The sequence below is a fragment of the Syngnathus leptorhynchus genome, chromosome 13, assembly GCF_054491065.1.
Source record: "Syngnathus leptorhynchus isolate UIUO chromosome 13, UIUO_Slep, whole genome shotgun sequence".
NCBI classification, from domain to species: domain Eukaryota; kingdom Metazoa; phylum Chordata; class Actinopteri; order Syngnathiformes; family Syngnathidae; genus Syngnathus; species Syngnathus leptorhynchus.
In genome coordinates, this window is record NC_141207.1 from 1,059,104 (window position 1) to 1,074,664 (window position 15,561).

The window sequence follows — 15,561 nt, forward strand, 5'->3', positions numbered from 1 at the left end:
GACGGATTGTAAAAAGGACGAGAGAGCGAAGCGGCAGGAAGAAGCAAAGAGCACCTCTCTGAGGCTTGCCCATCGTCCAGCACACTCCCGCTTGATGCGAGCCCTCAAAAGCATTGAAGAGAACCCACGCCTGGTTTGCTCGGGTGAAATGATAACCAAAGAATAAATTCCCTCCACATATGACTGCCTGCCACATCCCTCTTCTCTCTGCTCATTATTCCAGTTACCAAGGTAACAGGTTGCCAAAGACATCATGGCATCGCTGGGATTTTGCTGAGGCCAATGTTTCACTGGTCCATGTCGACAATTACGTCAGGTATCATCATTTAATCCTCACATGCAACCTGGGAGGCGGCTCGTAAAATATTCACTCTTTAGTTTAGTAAGTCCAAGTAAAGAGGAGACCGTTACAAGGAGACTTTATGAATTTGCACTCTGGAAGAAGTTAATAATTAAATAATTATGAATGAGTTCATAATTAATTTGTGCATTCAAGGGAAGTTGATGACCCATGTTTGATGTCCGACCTTTTATGTTTGCTGTTTTACCGGGCGAGTAAAAAAGAAAGAGGATGTTCTTGTGATTGTCCGTCACCAGAACCGCCCCCAAGCAAATGCCTGAAAGTCTCACTTGCCAATCTGCCATTTGCAGATTAGCCAACGGCTAATATGAGCAACATTCCAAATACGCGTCTGCTCACATGTCATTAGATTTGTGGCGTCCAAACATGATTATTTGCAATCAATGATTTAATTGCTAAAGTACAATTATTTTCTTTTCTTTTTTTCCAACCAGTGTTCAAGCGCACCCCATCTGATTTTCCACACACTTTCTAAATTGCAAAGTGCATGCAAGAACGCATAAATATGGTAGTTGAGCACCGGGGGGATAAAAGAAGCAAAGTTTTGAGCCAACACACCGCTGATGAGCCTCCCATGAATAAATGAAAAGGTTTGAACTGACTTGCTTTTGGTCTTAGCGTCATTTTAACAGGCCCCACTTGCAACATCACACCAGGTCTGGCCTCATTACCATTCACTTTGAATAGTGTTAAATTATACATGGGATTTTATGTAACCAAGAAAGCGGGGGCATCACGAAGCAGTTCGACAAAAAAAAAAAAAATATTTATGACTACTCCAATAAATTATTTGTTGAAGCCACTGATTAAAGACACACTGTGTCAAAAGTGCCTGTGAGCACGTGTGCGCCTCTTGCTTGTCACTGCACGGCACGTTGCACGGTGACTGAAGATGGTGCGGTCCAAACGGATACCACGTGCACGCAGGAAACACGGTGAAATTGTTTGCAATGCGGTTGAGGGTGGATTCTGGGTGAGTGGATGGTTTTGCCTGGACCGGAGGCCTCCTGGGTGCGAGTCAGCTGAGCTGAGCTATTTTGTGGTCTTTATTGATCTGCCGCTGGCACTCAGCTGATTGAAAGTTCATCACCACAGTGACAAAGGTGTGGGCCATTGCCCTCTCTTTTTCTGGCTCTGCAACACTGCAGTGGAGAAACTGGTAAATAATTGAGCCTCTCTTCAGAGGCCACCATTAATTGTGCTCGTATATGTATATAGTATATGATTACGTGCACACAGTAATCCTCACTACATCGCGGTTCATTTATCGCGGCTTCAGTACATCGTGGATTCCCCCCCCCCCCCCCCCCCCCAAAAATACACTTGTACCTTGTTATAAAAAAAAGTTATCATAGTAAGAATTCTAAAAACATATAAAGTCCCAATGATCATCGTCACACACACATCTGGGTGTGGTGAAATTTGTCCTCTGCAGCGGTGCTCCCTTAATGCTGAGTGCCAAGCAGGGAGGCAATGGGTTCCATTTTTATAGACGTTGGTATGACCCAGCCGGGGTTTGAACCCACAACCTTCCAGTCTCAGGGCCACAAACTATCACGGGTGGTCTTGGAACCAATTATCCACAATAAATGTATGTATGTATGTATGTATGTATGTATGTATGTATGTATGTATGTATGTATGTATGTATGTATGTATGTATGTATGTATGTATGTATGTATGTATGTATGTATGTATGTATGCATGTACGTATGTCAAGTAGTAATAATGCTAATAGCAAAAACTAGGATTGATATCAACCTTCTTTTTGTATTGCCTTTGTCTCTTTTCTCTCTTTAGCTGTCATGATGCTTTTGTCGGCCGATCGCATGCCAATTTGCCTCCTGCTGCCAGGCACTTGTCATGTGATTTTGATGCTACGCCGGAAATAACAAGGACATCTTTTGGCAATGGAGGGTAACGCCTGCAGCAATGTCATCCTGACAAGTTGTTTACTACGTATGCGTCCTTTCTACAGTACGAGTGTCATTTTGCATTTTCGTGTCACAATATAGCATCGTTTTGGGTGCTGTTAGCTCAAAACAGAAACTTGGAGAGTTTCAGATTCAACAGACAAAGTCCAAAAGTGCAGTTAAGTGATGTGATTTTTTTTTTAACCTGCTCGATGCATGTTTGAAGTCAAATTGTCATTCAGGTTAAGTGGCTGCAAGCTTGTCACATACTAGCACATATTAGCATCATGTAAACAAAAGGTTAAATAGTGAACTCAATTATTTTGTTTGGTTTGTACTTGTGCTAGCGATTGAGTATTTCTGTCAAATGTGGAGTTTGTTCTCAAGTGTGCAATTTAGCGAGCCACTCTGGTTCCATCCTGTCAAGCAATAGTATTTATTTCCTCAAGAGGCCAAAAAGAACTTCGACCCAGGCCAGACAGTCTCCAGAAGAAACTAATTTCAGGCTCTTCTATCTGCCATCTCAGGCGACGCCGCTTTCTTCATTGGCTTCATTTTGCCACATCGATAGAGAAGGCCACACTTGGCTGAGCCTCTCTGCTGTTAAAACAGCTTCGTCAAATTTGCTGTGTGGCAAAAAGGAACTTTCTTGATATCACAAAACTCATATCAATAAATCATAAGAAGGAGGAGTCTGTAAATGAGAGTACGTGGAGAAAATATAAGAGCAACACGCATTGAGCGGGAATTTTAAGATTGATAAAAGGACCATTCACCGTGTGGTCGCTGGCCGCATGCAGCCCGCGAGCCGCCGCTTTCACACCCATCCCTGGTACACAGGAAGCAGAAAATGCATGATCGGTGTGAACACGAAATGACTTTGCATCCATCCAGAGACCTTAAAAAACCTCACACGCGTGTCTTTGAAATGAGGAAGGACACCAGACTACGGGGCGAGCATGGGGAGAAGGAGAAATCGCCCGCCCGCCGAATTCAAAGCGTCGGCCTCAGGACTGAGGCAGATGTGCTAACCACTCGACATCACGTTGCCCCGGGCCATTTATTTGTCTCCAAATTCAATCAAACGCCCCTGCAGCTGGCCAAAGTAGCTTCAAGGCATTAAAAAAAAACAGTAGACCCTTTCTTTTCCTGCATGCCTAATTAGGGGCTGATTCAATTATTTTAAATCTGATTGAGACTTGCTATTCATTTCTTAAGGGTTACTTCTGCCCTCTAGTGGATGAATGTGGAAATGTGGAATCATAGCATCCTTTCCCAAGAATGAATGAACGGTGTGTTGTGGAAGACTTTTTTTTTTTTTTTGCTGGTGACTCATTGTTTTCTTGAAAGGAAGACATTTTGACAAACTCTTGTGTCGTGTGGCTGCATCACACCTTCTCCATCAATGAACTTTGATGAGCATATTTTCTCTATTCTGTTTGCACTATTGATCTCGGCGAATGATTACCGAGAAGATAAAACAAAGAAAAATCAACAGCGCTTCCAAAACAGAGGAAATGACTCACTGCCTGTCCAACCACTTCAATTGTAAATGTCAAGGAACTACTTGTCTGTCAAGTGGGTCATTTTGTACTTTTGTTTGTAGCATAAATGCTGTGTGCATCGTATTCTATTTGGCAACACTTGAGGTACTCTCCTGTGTGTACACATAGTATGTGTGGATGAGCGCACGGGTCACATTCCTTCCCCACTACGAGACTGGACAGCGGGAGACGTGCGTCCAGATATTGCGCAATCCCTCTTTGCCACCATCTAAACTTGATGTTGCGCAGTGTCCGCTTTTAGTTGCGTCGGGCAGTTGAGAGCGGAGTAGAGAAAATGAAGGCGATAGGCCAAAGCTGTGCGCTATTATTGTGGATGCATACGTTGACCTTTGTGAAATGTCAAGGTAAGACTCAAGCGGCATACAAATTCATTCACCTTGTTTTGGTCTCTTTTGGTCTTTGCTTGTTCAGGACTTGAAACGCTAGAAATGGATTCATGTACTTTTCATTTGCAGATTGGCCACGCTGGATTTTTTGAACTCACCTGTCATGATGGGATGTGGGTGTTTCGTGGTACAAAATGTCACCGTAAGACCCATTTTTTTCATTTCCATTTGAAAGATTTCAAATATTTGCCACTTCAAGCGCATGAGGTTATATTGTAACATGCAAATGTCCTTACCGGTATGATTTCTAGTCGATGGCACATTACAACTTAAACTTTTTTTTATCAAGGTCCAGATTTTATTTCATGCAACCACTTGAGAAAATAAAATGAGGCCTTCCGTTTTTTCTTCTAGCAATCCGGTGCCCCGTCATCGACGTGGAAGACAATGTGGAGGTGATCGGGGACCCAGAAGAAGCAATCTTTGGCAATGTGCTCCTATTTAGATGCAAGAACAGCCATGAATCCATGATTGGTTCCTCTGAGATGTCTTGTGATGAAAATGGAGATTGGAGCAGCCCTCCTCCAAAATGTGAAGGTGCGGGACGGAAGATCCGGAAAAATGTTTCCGCAGTGTGACGAGAGTCCAAGAATACAAAGAACTTGTCTTATGAATGTCATCAAAACCACAAGCGAGCCAATGCCAGATCTTCCACGTGCACCAAATCTGGAATCCGAGCCGAGTGGAGCCCCAGACCCGCGTTGGAAGGATTGCGTGATGTGGAAAAGCAAAATTAAATAAATAGCACATTGCTTTTGCATCCATCCTGCCATTGTGTTAGTGTCTTTTTTAGCTTTTAGCCGAAAATGATAAGCATTGTAACGTGTCGTTGACAGCTCGGTTGAGACGCCTTCTCTGGATCGGACGGGAAGCTTTCACGATGCTTCGTTCGGGATGAGCTCTGCCGCTAATTATTGACTATGATTTGGCAGGTCGCGAAACACTTTACAGAAATACCCCCAATGTATAAATTCCAAATGTTATTTCAGAACGAAGGATCGCACGCCTTAAATTTGAAGCGGCCACCTTTGCTAAAGTGTCTTCAATTGATCGCCATCCCGCTCAAAGTTAATGTTTGTGCCGAGCTGAGAGAAAATGAAAGGGCCTTTTAATTGAGACTGTGCTGACGGGTCCAAAGCAGAATGCCGATGCATTCTTCCAACATTAATTCTCATTAGGATGCACTCCTGTGAATAAAAAAAGAAAAAAAAAGTGTTATCCATCCATTTTGGACGCTGCCTGTTTAAGATTCAAGAATTTTTATTGGCCATGTTTGAGCATGCCAAACAAGGAATTTGACTTCAGTACATCTCAGCCTCTGTTCAGCATTTAGATAACTAACAACACTCAGGAAATGTGCGAAAATCGACACAAACTCTTGTGTTGTGTAGCCGCATCACACATTCTCCATCGATGAATGCTATCGTTGCCATCATTGGTGTAGGCCTCAATTTCTTGCATGGGTTTTAGACGGAAGCTCCTAAGGGATAAAGAAGCGTGCGATTTCAATCTGACAGTTCTTTTTCAGTCACCTCTCAGCTGCACTCCTGTCCACATCAGCATCCAGCGAGAAATGAAAGAGCAACGTCTGAGCACCTCAATAGCTGCCTTGCAAAGATTGTCATCATTGTGTTTTGTTATAAGGTCATCTTAATTTGCAATGAAAAGAAGTCCAGCACGATAAAAAAACAACAACATGTTTGTTATTTTATTCCCCACATACTGACTTGTGTTCCGGCAGCAGCGGCGGACTGAGTAATAGTTTGGGCAATATTGGTTTATTCAGTGACACATGCAGTCAAAACATGCTGTACCAAAAATGTCAGAATTGCTCAACCACCTCGGCGGCGTAACAAGAGTAAAATCGGAAATGACCTGCTCCAACATTCATATTATTTTGTGTGTGTGTGTGTGTGTGTGTGTGTGTGTGTGTGTGTGTGTGTGTGTGTGTGTGTGTGTGTGTGTGTGTGTGTGTGTGTAGCTGTAATAGCCACGAAAGCAAACTTATGTCATTCACTGCCATTGACGGCTGTAGACGTCCAAGATCTATTTTAACTGGGCTGGCAGTGAATGAGTTAAGATTGATATTCTGTAAATGAGCAACACATTGAATTTTGAACTTTGATGAGCATATTTTCTCTATTTTGTTTGCACTATTGATCTCTGTGAATGATTACCGAGAAGGTAAAACAAAGAAAAATCCAAAACGGAGGAAAATGCTCACTGCGTGTCCAACCACTTCAATTGTAAATGTCAAGGAGCTACTTGTCTGTCTGTGTGTCATTTTGTACTTTTGTTTGTAGCATAAATTCTGTGTGCATCGTATTGTATTTGGCAACACTTGAGGTACTCTCCTGTGTGTACACATAGTATGTGTGGATGAGCGCAGGGGTCACATTCCTTCCCCACTACGAGACTGGACAACGGGAGACGTGCGTCCAGATATTGCGCAATCCCTCTTTGCCACCATCTAAACCTGATGTTGTGCAGCGTCCGCTTTTAGTTGCGTCGGACGGTTGAGAGCGGACGAAATGAAGGCGATAAGCTCAAGCTGTGCGCTATTATTGTGGATGCATACGTTGACCTTTGTGAAATGTCAAGGTAAGACTCAAGCGGCATATAGATTCATGCTTGTTGTAATTCACCGTGTTTTGGTCTCTTTTTGTCTTTGCTTGTTCCTGAAAAGCTAGAAAGGGTTTCTTTTACTTTTGACTTGCAGATTGTACACTTGAAGCGTTTGTGAACGGTCCCCTGTTTGATGCCAATTTTGACACGACGGGTATGGAAGACAAGTACCAAAATAAGCAGCACGTGAGGGTGAACTGCGCTGTTGGCCACACTGGATTTTTCAGACTCACCTGCAATGATGGAACGTGGGGCTCTCGGGGTATAAAATGTCAACGTAAGATCCATTTTTTTCCATTTCCATTTGAAAGATTTCCAATATTTGCTGCTTCAAGCGTATGAGGTTATATTGTATCGTGCAAATTTTGTTGCCGGGCAAAGATGATTCAGTAGGATTTCATGTAGCTGTATAGTCTAGTCGACTATAACCGATGAGTCGATGGCACACTACAACTTATAAAAATGTATCAGGGTCCAGATTTTATTTCGTGTGACTAATTGACAAAATAAAATTGAGTAAGCTCTGTCTCTCTCTCTCCTCTCTCTCTCTCTATCCGTTCCTTGCACATAAAGCAAAACCATGCGGTCACCCCGGAGAATCCCTGAATGCAAATTTTAATTTGGAACAAGGTGACGATTTTGTCTTTGGCTCACAAGTCAAGTACACTTGCAACGAAGGGTAGGAAGCGCTCGCTCGGAAAAAAAAATTCTCTTAACTCCAATGAAAACATTTCTCGCGTATTATTCTTGCTTTAGTTATCAAATGGTGAGCCGGATCCACACCCGGCGTTGCATGGCAGAAGGGTGGAGCGGTACGATTCCGGTCTGCGAAGGTACGGGCTCGGAACCGAGGAGCTTCGTGGTTGCCAAGCGCGACGCGCCTGAGGCCTTCCCTCCTTTCTTCCAGCAATCCGGTGCCCCGTCATCAACGTGGAAGACAATGTGGAGGTGATCGGGGACCCCGAAGAAGCAAACTTTGGCAATGTGCTTCGATTTGGGTGCAAGAACCGCCATGAAATCTTGATCGGTTCCACCGAGATGTCCTGTGATGAAAATGGCGATTGGAGCAACCTTCCTCCAAAATGTGACGGTGCGGAACGCTTCCTTTTGGAGAGGGAGATCTGGAAAAAAGTTTCCACACTGTGATGATCCGCTTTCTGCTTTCTGCCTTCATCAGTGGTCAAATGCACGGTGCCGGCGATCGACAATGGTTTTGTGCCCGGAAGAGTCCAAGAATACAAAGAAGACGAGATCTTGTCTTACGAATGTAATGAAAAGTACAAACGCGCCGAAGGCAGACCTTCCACATGCACCAAATCTGGAATCCGAGCCGAGTGGAGCCCGAGACCCGCGTGCGAACGTGAGAGCGGCCGAGCTAAGTTCAAGCCGTGCGGCGAGCTCGCTACAAATCTTGCATGTGGCCACCGTTGCAGTGATCAGATGCAGAGTGACGCTGCCGCCCATCCGAGGAACCAGCTACCAACCCCCGCAAATCACCATCTTTTCCGTCGGCGCTACGCTAACCGTCACCTGCGGGGACAGCTACTGGATCTCAACACCCCAGCAGACCTCGGCCGTATCCACGTGCAAAAGTGATGGGAAATGGACCATCAGACCCGTTTGTCAAGGTACCCAGTCAAATCCAAAGAATGATGATGGCGGTGGTGCAGGGCTCTCAAGTGACTGTTCAATATTTGGTGTCCCTTTCTTTCAGAGGTCACCTGCCCTACCGAAAGGCATCCGAGCGTATGGCGATGGAACATCTACTGGGGGCAGAGAGTGAGGATGGGCACTCTTGTGGACTTTACCTGTCGGTCTGGATTCAAGAGGACAAATGGTGCCTCACAAGTCGAATGCACCAGAGATGGCTGGAGCCCAAATCCACCCTGCCAAGGTAACTCACGCAGATGCTAAAACCGAACGCTCCATGTGAGCTCGGTCTTCGGAAAGGCAAACTCCATATGGCGTTTCAAGATGTTTTGGAGCTAGCCCAGAAAAGGAATGGAAGAACCCATGTAATGGGGCAAAAACTAATTGCATTTGTTTGATTTTGTTTTTGACCTCAGAAATAACATGTGACAGCAACGATATCCCGACCGCAGACATTGCTGATGGCCACAGGCAAATTTACAAAAACTACGAGACGGCCTATTTTACCTGCAAAGGTTCTCAAGATCAGTTTAGTCTAACATGTTCAGCAGATGGTTGGCGCGGAAATGTGTATTGTCCAGGTAGGTGGAGTCCCGTAATGAATCGTAACCATGCTTGATTATCTTCCATTTTCCGCATACTCAGCATTTTTACTTTGCACCCAGCGGTTTATAGTCCAATGCGGCTAATCTATGGATTTTTTCACGAGTTTGATAATATTGTATAATTTGTGCATATTCTCTTGCCTCTGGAAATTAAGCATTAAAACACCTGTGGTTTTAAGTCCAGTGCATTTTAGAAAAGAACAAAACAGGATTTTCCCAAACTTTACCTGGTGCATCTTAGCATAGCAGAATTTCCAATTCAAGTTCTTTAACAGTTTTCCTGCTTTGCCTTCTTTGAGGACACCGATGCAAACAACTGGAGCTCAGTAATGCAAACGTTATCCGCAATCAGAAGGCCTTTTACGACCAAGGCGACCATGTGCAATACGCCTGCGCAAACGATGCAGATCGACGTTTCACCGTCAGGTGTGATTTTGACGGTTGGACCGGCATTCAGAACTGTTCAGGTAGAAAGGCCCCGGCGTGGCTCAAAAAAAACGTGCTTGGACTGGATTTGACGACTTTCTTCTTCTCAGCATGTCTCCAAACTGATGTGCTCCACGGCTTTGCCGTCCGTCCGGCGGACGACTCGCTCTACTACACGTGCAACGAAGGCTATAAGCTTCCCACCAAAGGGTGGTGGGGTCAAGCCAAATGCATCGACGGTCTGTGGTATGGGCTGGAAGAATGCGTGGGTAAGGGTCAACTCCTCTCAGGTCAAGGATGGAGTTTTGTCGCATCCGATCCGATGCCCAGCGTTTGCCATCTCGAGCTCGATTTATAGACTTGCCGGTAATGTTGTATATTTTTTGTCAAGCCGACATCGAAACGTTTTTCTTCCGCAGAAAGCAATAAGTGCGGGGAAATACCTGCGATCGCCAATGCCAAAATCAAACACCAAAGGCAGAGACATGGAGAAGTCGACAGCCTGGAGATTATTTGCAGGGATGGATACCAAAGTCAGATTGCAGGTTTATTGTGTGTGGATGGAAAATGGGATTCCAATGGTTTACCCTTTAACTCAATCTGCACCCGTGAGTCCCCTTGACAATTCTTTCATTTTACACAAAGGAGTTGTTTTCGACTATTCGATGCTCTGCAGTTGTTGCCGGGACCTGCGGCCCGCCTCCTAAAGTCGAGAACGCCGTCATTTTGACGACGTTTCAGCAGGAATACTTGTCTGACTCGAAAGTAACCTTCAAGTGTCGGGAGAACTTCATGATAGAAGGAACGGACACAATCACGTGTCAAAACAGCCGGTGGGACATGAGGGACATCAAGTGTTCACGTAAGTCAAAGTGTGAAGAGAAGAACAGGCAGTAGCTACTTTTCATCGTTGGAGCTCCAACTTGACATTATTTTGCTTCTTTTTTAGCATACTGCTCCAAGCCCAAAACCGTGGACCATATCATGACCTTCGGTGACGATAAAGAGAAATACGGCAACGGTGAGGTCATAGAGTACCGTTGCATTCAACCGAGTGAAAAAAGTGGCGGCTCTGCGACCTGCGTAGATGGCCGGTGGAGCGAAGCCATTCAGTGTGGAGGTAAGGACAAGCGCAAGTAATATTTCATTCGGGGAAGCATCACTCGAAGAACCGGATGGAGCATGGCGGATATGGAGTTCTCACATGGGGTGAAAGTCTCAAGGCAGTGTCTGGAATACCTGTGGGCGCAAAAAATGTTGATATGTAGTCGTATTTATGTAGAATCAACATCTCTCTCGTGATTCAAAGGGCCAGATTTGATTTTGCATTGAAGGAATCTCAACACCCAATCTTTCCTCCACAGCTTCCAATTAGGAAAGGAGATGCTGGAAGGCCAAAGGACAGCTGAAATAACAATAATATCAATTTGGTGTTGTTCTGGGGTGGCTGGCGGCCAGCAATAGGAGGAAAACGTGGGTGGAGATTATTCCGCCGCACAATTTCCATGATCCTTCTGTTGAATACTGAAGAAATTGAGTAATTTACTATTCGGATGCAATTTAGAATAAAATGTCAGAAATGGAAGTATTGCTGTCCTTTTTTCTCGTTTAATGTCGACATCTGCACGGCCCGCTTAATTCTGTCCTGTCGTTAGATCCAGCCAGGCTCGCTTGTTGTTGTCCGTTGTTGATTTACGTGTACAAAATGAGGGAAAATACGGATTTGTGCTATCAGGGGGTAAATCTATTCGGGCCTCTTCCCTCCACTGAGCAGAAACTGAGAATGAATAACTGTTGTCATTTTTGCCAGGTTCGTGTGCAGAAAAAGAGTTTCACTTAAAATACCTCAATGGGTTCATGAAGCTTCATTTTCCCATGTCTCGCTACCAGGTGTTACAGTGTTCCTTCATAATTATGTAAAGGCAAAGTTTTTCACCTCTAATTTCTACATTTTTCAACCGATTCAACCCATTCCAACTTTCAACTAAGATTTCAAAATTCTAATAGAAAGAACGACAAAGTTAGTATTGGAATATGAGTGGGTGTAGTGTAAATAAACAGTTTGTTCAGTTTGTTGTATTGCTTAGTACGCAAGCACTTTTTTCAAGGGACTTTGCACTCGTCCTCATACCAGGGTTAGGCTTAGTCAAAACTGGACTCAGGTGGAGTCATCAGATGAATACAAGCATTTCATATTTGCAGCTTTGTCTAAAACTTGTCTGTGAGAAGGGATGCTGTACATACTCGAGTATATGTTTCTGTCCTTACGCCAGTGAAAATCTGTTTTTCTTCTTTCTTGACGATGTTGGTCGGTCTCTCAGGACACATTTGGTGTGGAGGCAAAGACAATCCGGATATTGATTAGGATTGCGCCAGCGTCACTGTGTGTAAACTTGAGTGGAAATGTCAGAGTTGCTCAAGCAAGCATGCAATCACACAGAACGGGGGACAGTGTTTGCAGAGTGCTTGAACGCATCACGTTCGGTTCTTCCATTTTCCGTAATCCCAGCGGGTAGTCCATGTTTTGACTCTCAGTGCTCACAGCTGAGGACTTTTAAGATTAGTCAAAGGTTTTGGCCCCAGATCTGATTGCCAGCTGCAAGTCACTATGCGACTGCAGCTATTACTTTTGCTTCTACAACTTTGGGGCAATGTGAGAGTGTCCTTGTCTGAGAATGGTAAGGTAGGCTTTTTTTTCTTCGGCAGCATGTTCAGATTGAGGGAGGTTAATTGTTTTTATGTTTTGGATCTAGAGGAAAGTGGAGCTATTTGAAGATCTTGCTGTAGCTATTTGGCTTTGCTTGACCGGACACTTTATTAGGTACAGTTGCACAATGAGATCCGAACTCTTTTACTCTGTCCAAGATGAAGTCAACAATGTCCCTTGTTGTAATGCGGTACAGCTGCAAAATCCTAATATTTGGCCAGCTACATTTTGCTCCATGAATGAATGAGATCAAATGGAAAGAAGACTAAAAAAATGTCTTTGCAAAAGCAAAATATTTTCCATCGAGCTCTCGGATTAGATGTCGCAAGTCTACCTAATATTGTGGCTGATGAGCGAAGTGTATTTGATGAACTTACTAAAAGGACATCAACAAGTGAAACAGTTGCTTGTGTTTCCAAGTTGAGCAAGTTGTCATCTTAACTTGTGTTGCCGTTTGTTAGCATGCGCGACGCTGCCAGAGGTTCCGCACGGCCACATGTCAGAGGTCACAAAGACTGAGTTTCAAGAAGAAGATGTGATACTTTTCATTTGCGAGACTGGTTACGTGTCAGGGCTCCCCATCAGGTATAATTGTACACGTGACGGCTGGGCGGCAGTCCATCAAGGACTTTGCTTCTGTGAGTCTAAAAAATGGTTGCTGTAAAATATGGGGTGCAAACTGAGCGGACATCATTCAATTGAATCAATAATCCTAAGTGAGCAAATCTTACATTTGATGTTTTACAAAGTGTTTTTCTTCATTGCAGTGAAGCCATGTCCACTTCCTGAAAGCACTCCCAATGGCTATTATGAACTTGTCCAGGGGGACGACTTGGTTTTTGGGGCAACTATCAAATACTTTTGCAATGTGGGGTAGGTGCACAAAGACAATGTCAGAAAGGCATTCATGAGTTTGTAACAATGGTGATCATCACAATCATTGCCTTCTTCTCTCAACTCTTTATAGTTATCAAATGGTGAGTAAGATAGATACCAGGACGTGTTTGCTGGACAAATGGACCAACCACGTGCCGATATGTGAACGTAAGTCTTCAAAATAAGCAGTCGATGATTGATGACTTAGTGGATTGAGTCTCTATTTTGGAAACAAATATTTTGTTTCGCCCAAACCCAAACATAGAGGGCCGAGCACTGTTCCTTGTGGGACTCCAATGGTCACATTGTGGATTAATGACAAAAAAATATCACGGTATGCTGACTAATTTGTTACGTGTGTACAGCTTTGAGGTGTGAGCAACCACACGCGCAGAGCGGGATCACAATCAACGGTTTACCAGACAATGGAGAGGGCGTCCTTCCTGATCGCTACCTCACCTTCAGCTGTGACCTTCCCGAGAAGCAACTGAGCGGCAGCTCGCTACTAATATGTGGTCGAGATGGAGTTTGGGATAAGCCGTTCCCATCTTGTGAAGGTAACACCTATCAAGGCCTATCAAGAGCAAAGGTTTCATTTTGATCATCTTTTTCTATGCCCAGATATTACTTGTAAAGTCGGAGAGCTACACCCTCAGCTTACGGCTCACGGGTTGCCACCGGGGATTCAAACAATTCAAATCGGACATAAGTTAAGCTTTCGCTGCAGTGATGAATATACCTTGGATGGATCGAAAGATATCGAATGCTTACCGAGCGGGCAGTGGAACAACCCTTTCCCGACATGCGCTGGTATGCTGATTCTCAGGTTCACCGTGGTGTTAGTAAACCTTGACTCAGTGCCATAGTTTGGAAGCCCAACAAGGCAGTCTTGGCTTTGATTGAATGATTTTTCTTTTCTCCTGAAAATAGAACCATGCCAGATCACGGGCATCCCCGACAGTGTTGGCTTGAGCACTCATCTCAGAGACACGCAAGTACAAAAGGGACAAAAATTGAAGTTTTACTGCCGCCTTCGTAATCAGTTGCTTCAAGGAAAAGCAGAGGTGGAATGTCTGTCCAATGGCCAGTGGAGCAATACCTTTCCAACATGTGGAGGTAATGTTTATTGTTGAAACAGGTAAAGATGCAGCAAAATACTCAGCAGCTCTTTTGTCCCGCTGCTTCTAGCTCCTTTGCAATGTGAGCGTCCACCTCACCTTACCGGTGGGGACACGGCATTCTCGACTAAATTCAGTTACAACCATAATGAGAAGGTCAAGTACATTTGCCAGAATTACTACGTGATGAAAGGGGGGCCCGAGAAGATCTGCCAGAATGGAAAATGGCTTGGCGACATCACATGCCTCAGTAAGCCTCTACAAAAATTCCACTATAGTTTTGAAAATAGCAAGTGCACTACTTGATGAATACAATCTTTTTCTTGCAGAGCCCTGCACAGTCAACAGAGAACTAATGACCACGTACAATATTGGATTCCGCTACACCCGTGACGATAAGTTGTATTCTGCCCATGATGATGAAATCGAGTTCAGGTGTATTTCTAGAACAAGACATGACGGCGTGCTGGATATGCGACAGAAGTGCATCGATGGAGTCATAAAACTGCCGAGCTGCCAGTAGCTGAGAAGTTGGGACGGATGAATGTCAAGAAACATCTACTGTTTGTTTTCAATAAATAAATTAGAAAAAAAAAATTCTGTCTGTTGCTTCTGATGTGGGAATTTTCCTATCCTGAAGAATATTTCTGAAGTCAGAAGACTTACTTTTGTGTGTACTTTGGCATTTGTAAGAACCTTTCCGTAAATTTCGATGGATATAGATCCCAAACCATGCGTCAGAATAAAAATGTATTTCACTGAAAATAATACAGATTGGTGTGGTGGTTATTTAGAATGGTGAGTCCTCAAATGGATTCATACAAGGGATTGATGTCTTTTTTTTCTGGATAACATGAAAAACAAGAAAGGAAAATATGCTCCAGAAGTAAACAAATTTCCAAATCATTTGTTCCCGTAAGTCATATTATTGATCTTGACAGTGGGGAAATGTGTACCTTTGTGTTGCACACCCTCCTCTTTGTTTACAGTGTTGTAACACGCTTGTGTAAACTTTCCTTGGAAAAAGAGCAAATGCAGAAAAGTCTACCATGTTGCTGCTTCTGTTGCTGTGTGTGGGGGGGAATATGGTAGATTCGTCTTCCGAAGGTAGGCTAGTTACGCGTTTCTCTTGTTGACGTACTAGCAAATCATGATGATGACATGACTTGATGGAAAAAAAAATCTAAAATGAGAAATGATCAACTCTATTTCTAGCTCCTATGGACTGTACGCATCCACCTTACCTTGCCAATGGGGACACGGCATCCGTCACTAAATTCATTTACAGACATAATGAAAGGGTTGAGTACATTTGCTGTCGATTCTAC

General features: G+C 43.9%; 1 protein-coding gene across 3 annotated transcripts; it reads left to right on the forward strand.

Moving 5' to 3' along the window:
• The first annotated feature begins 4,099 nt into the window (after positions 1–4,099).
• Positions 4,100–15,001, forward strand: LOC147046791 (complement factor H-like). 3 transcript variants are annotated; one of them, XM_085927295.1, is made up of 22 exons: positions 4,100–4,184; positions 6,946–7,128; positions 7,425–7,530; positions 7,608–7,684; positions 7,759–7,941; positions 8,029–8,211; positions 8,285–8,479; positions 8,566–8,745; positions 8,918–9,082; positions 9,406–9,573; positions 9,643–9,801; positions 9,952–10,140; positions 10,209–10,394; positions 10,482–10,652; positions 12,701–12,877; positions 13,007–13,112; positions 13,207–13,283; positions 13,481–13,672; positions 13,737–13,925; positions 14,046–14,231; positions 14,304–14,483; positions 14,563–15,001. In XM_085927295.1, the coding sequence occupies exons 1-22, from the start codon at positions 4,115–4,117 to the stop codon at positions 14,754–14,756; spliced, it is 3,516 nt and encodes a 1,171-aa protein (XP_085783421.1). In that variant the 5' UTR covers positions 4,100–4,114; the 3' UTR covers positions 14,757–15,001. The 3 variants fall into 3 exon arrangements, with proteins under 3 accessions (XP_085783421.1, XP_085783423.1, XP_085783420.1); XM_085927297.1 differs by lacking the exon at positions 12,701–12,877; XM_085927294.1 differs by lacking the exons at positions 4,100–4,184; positions 12,701–12,877 and adding an exon at positions 6,663–6,827.
• Positions 15,002–15,561: the final 560 nt, after the last annotated feature.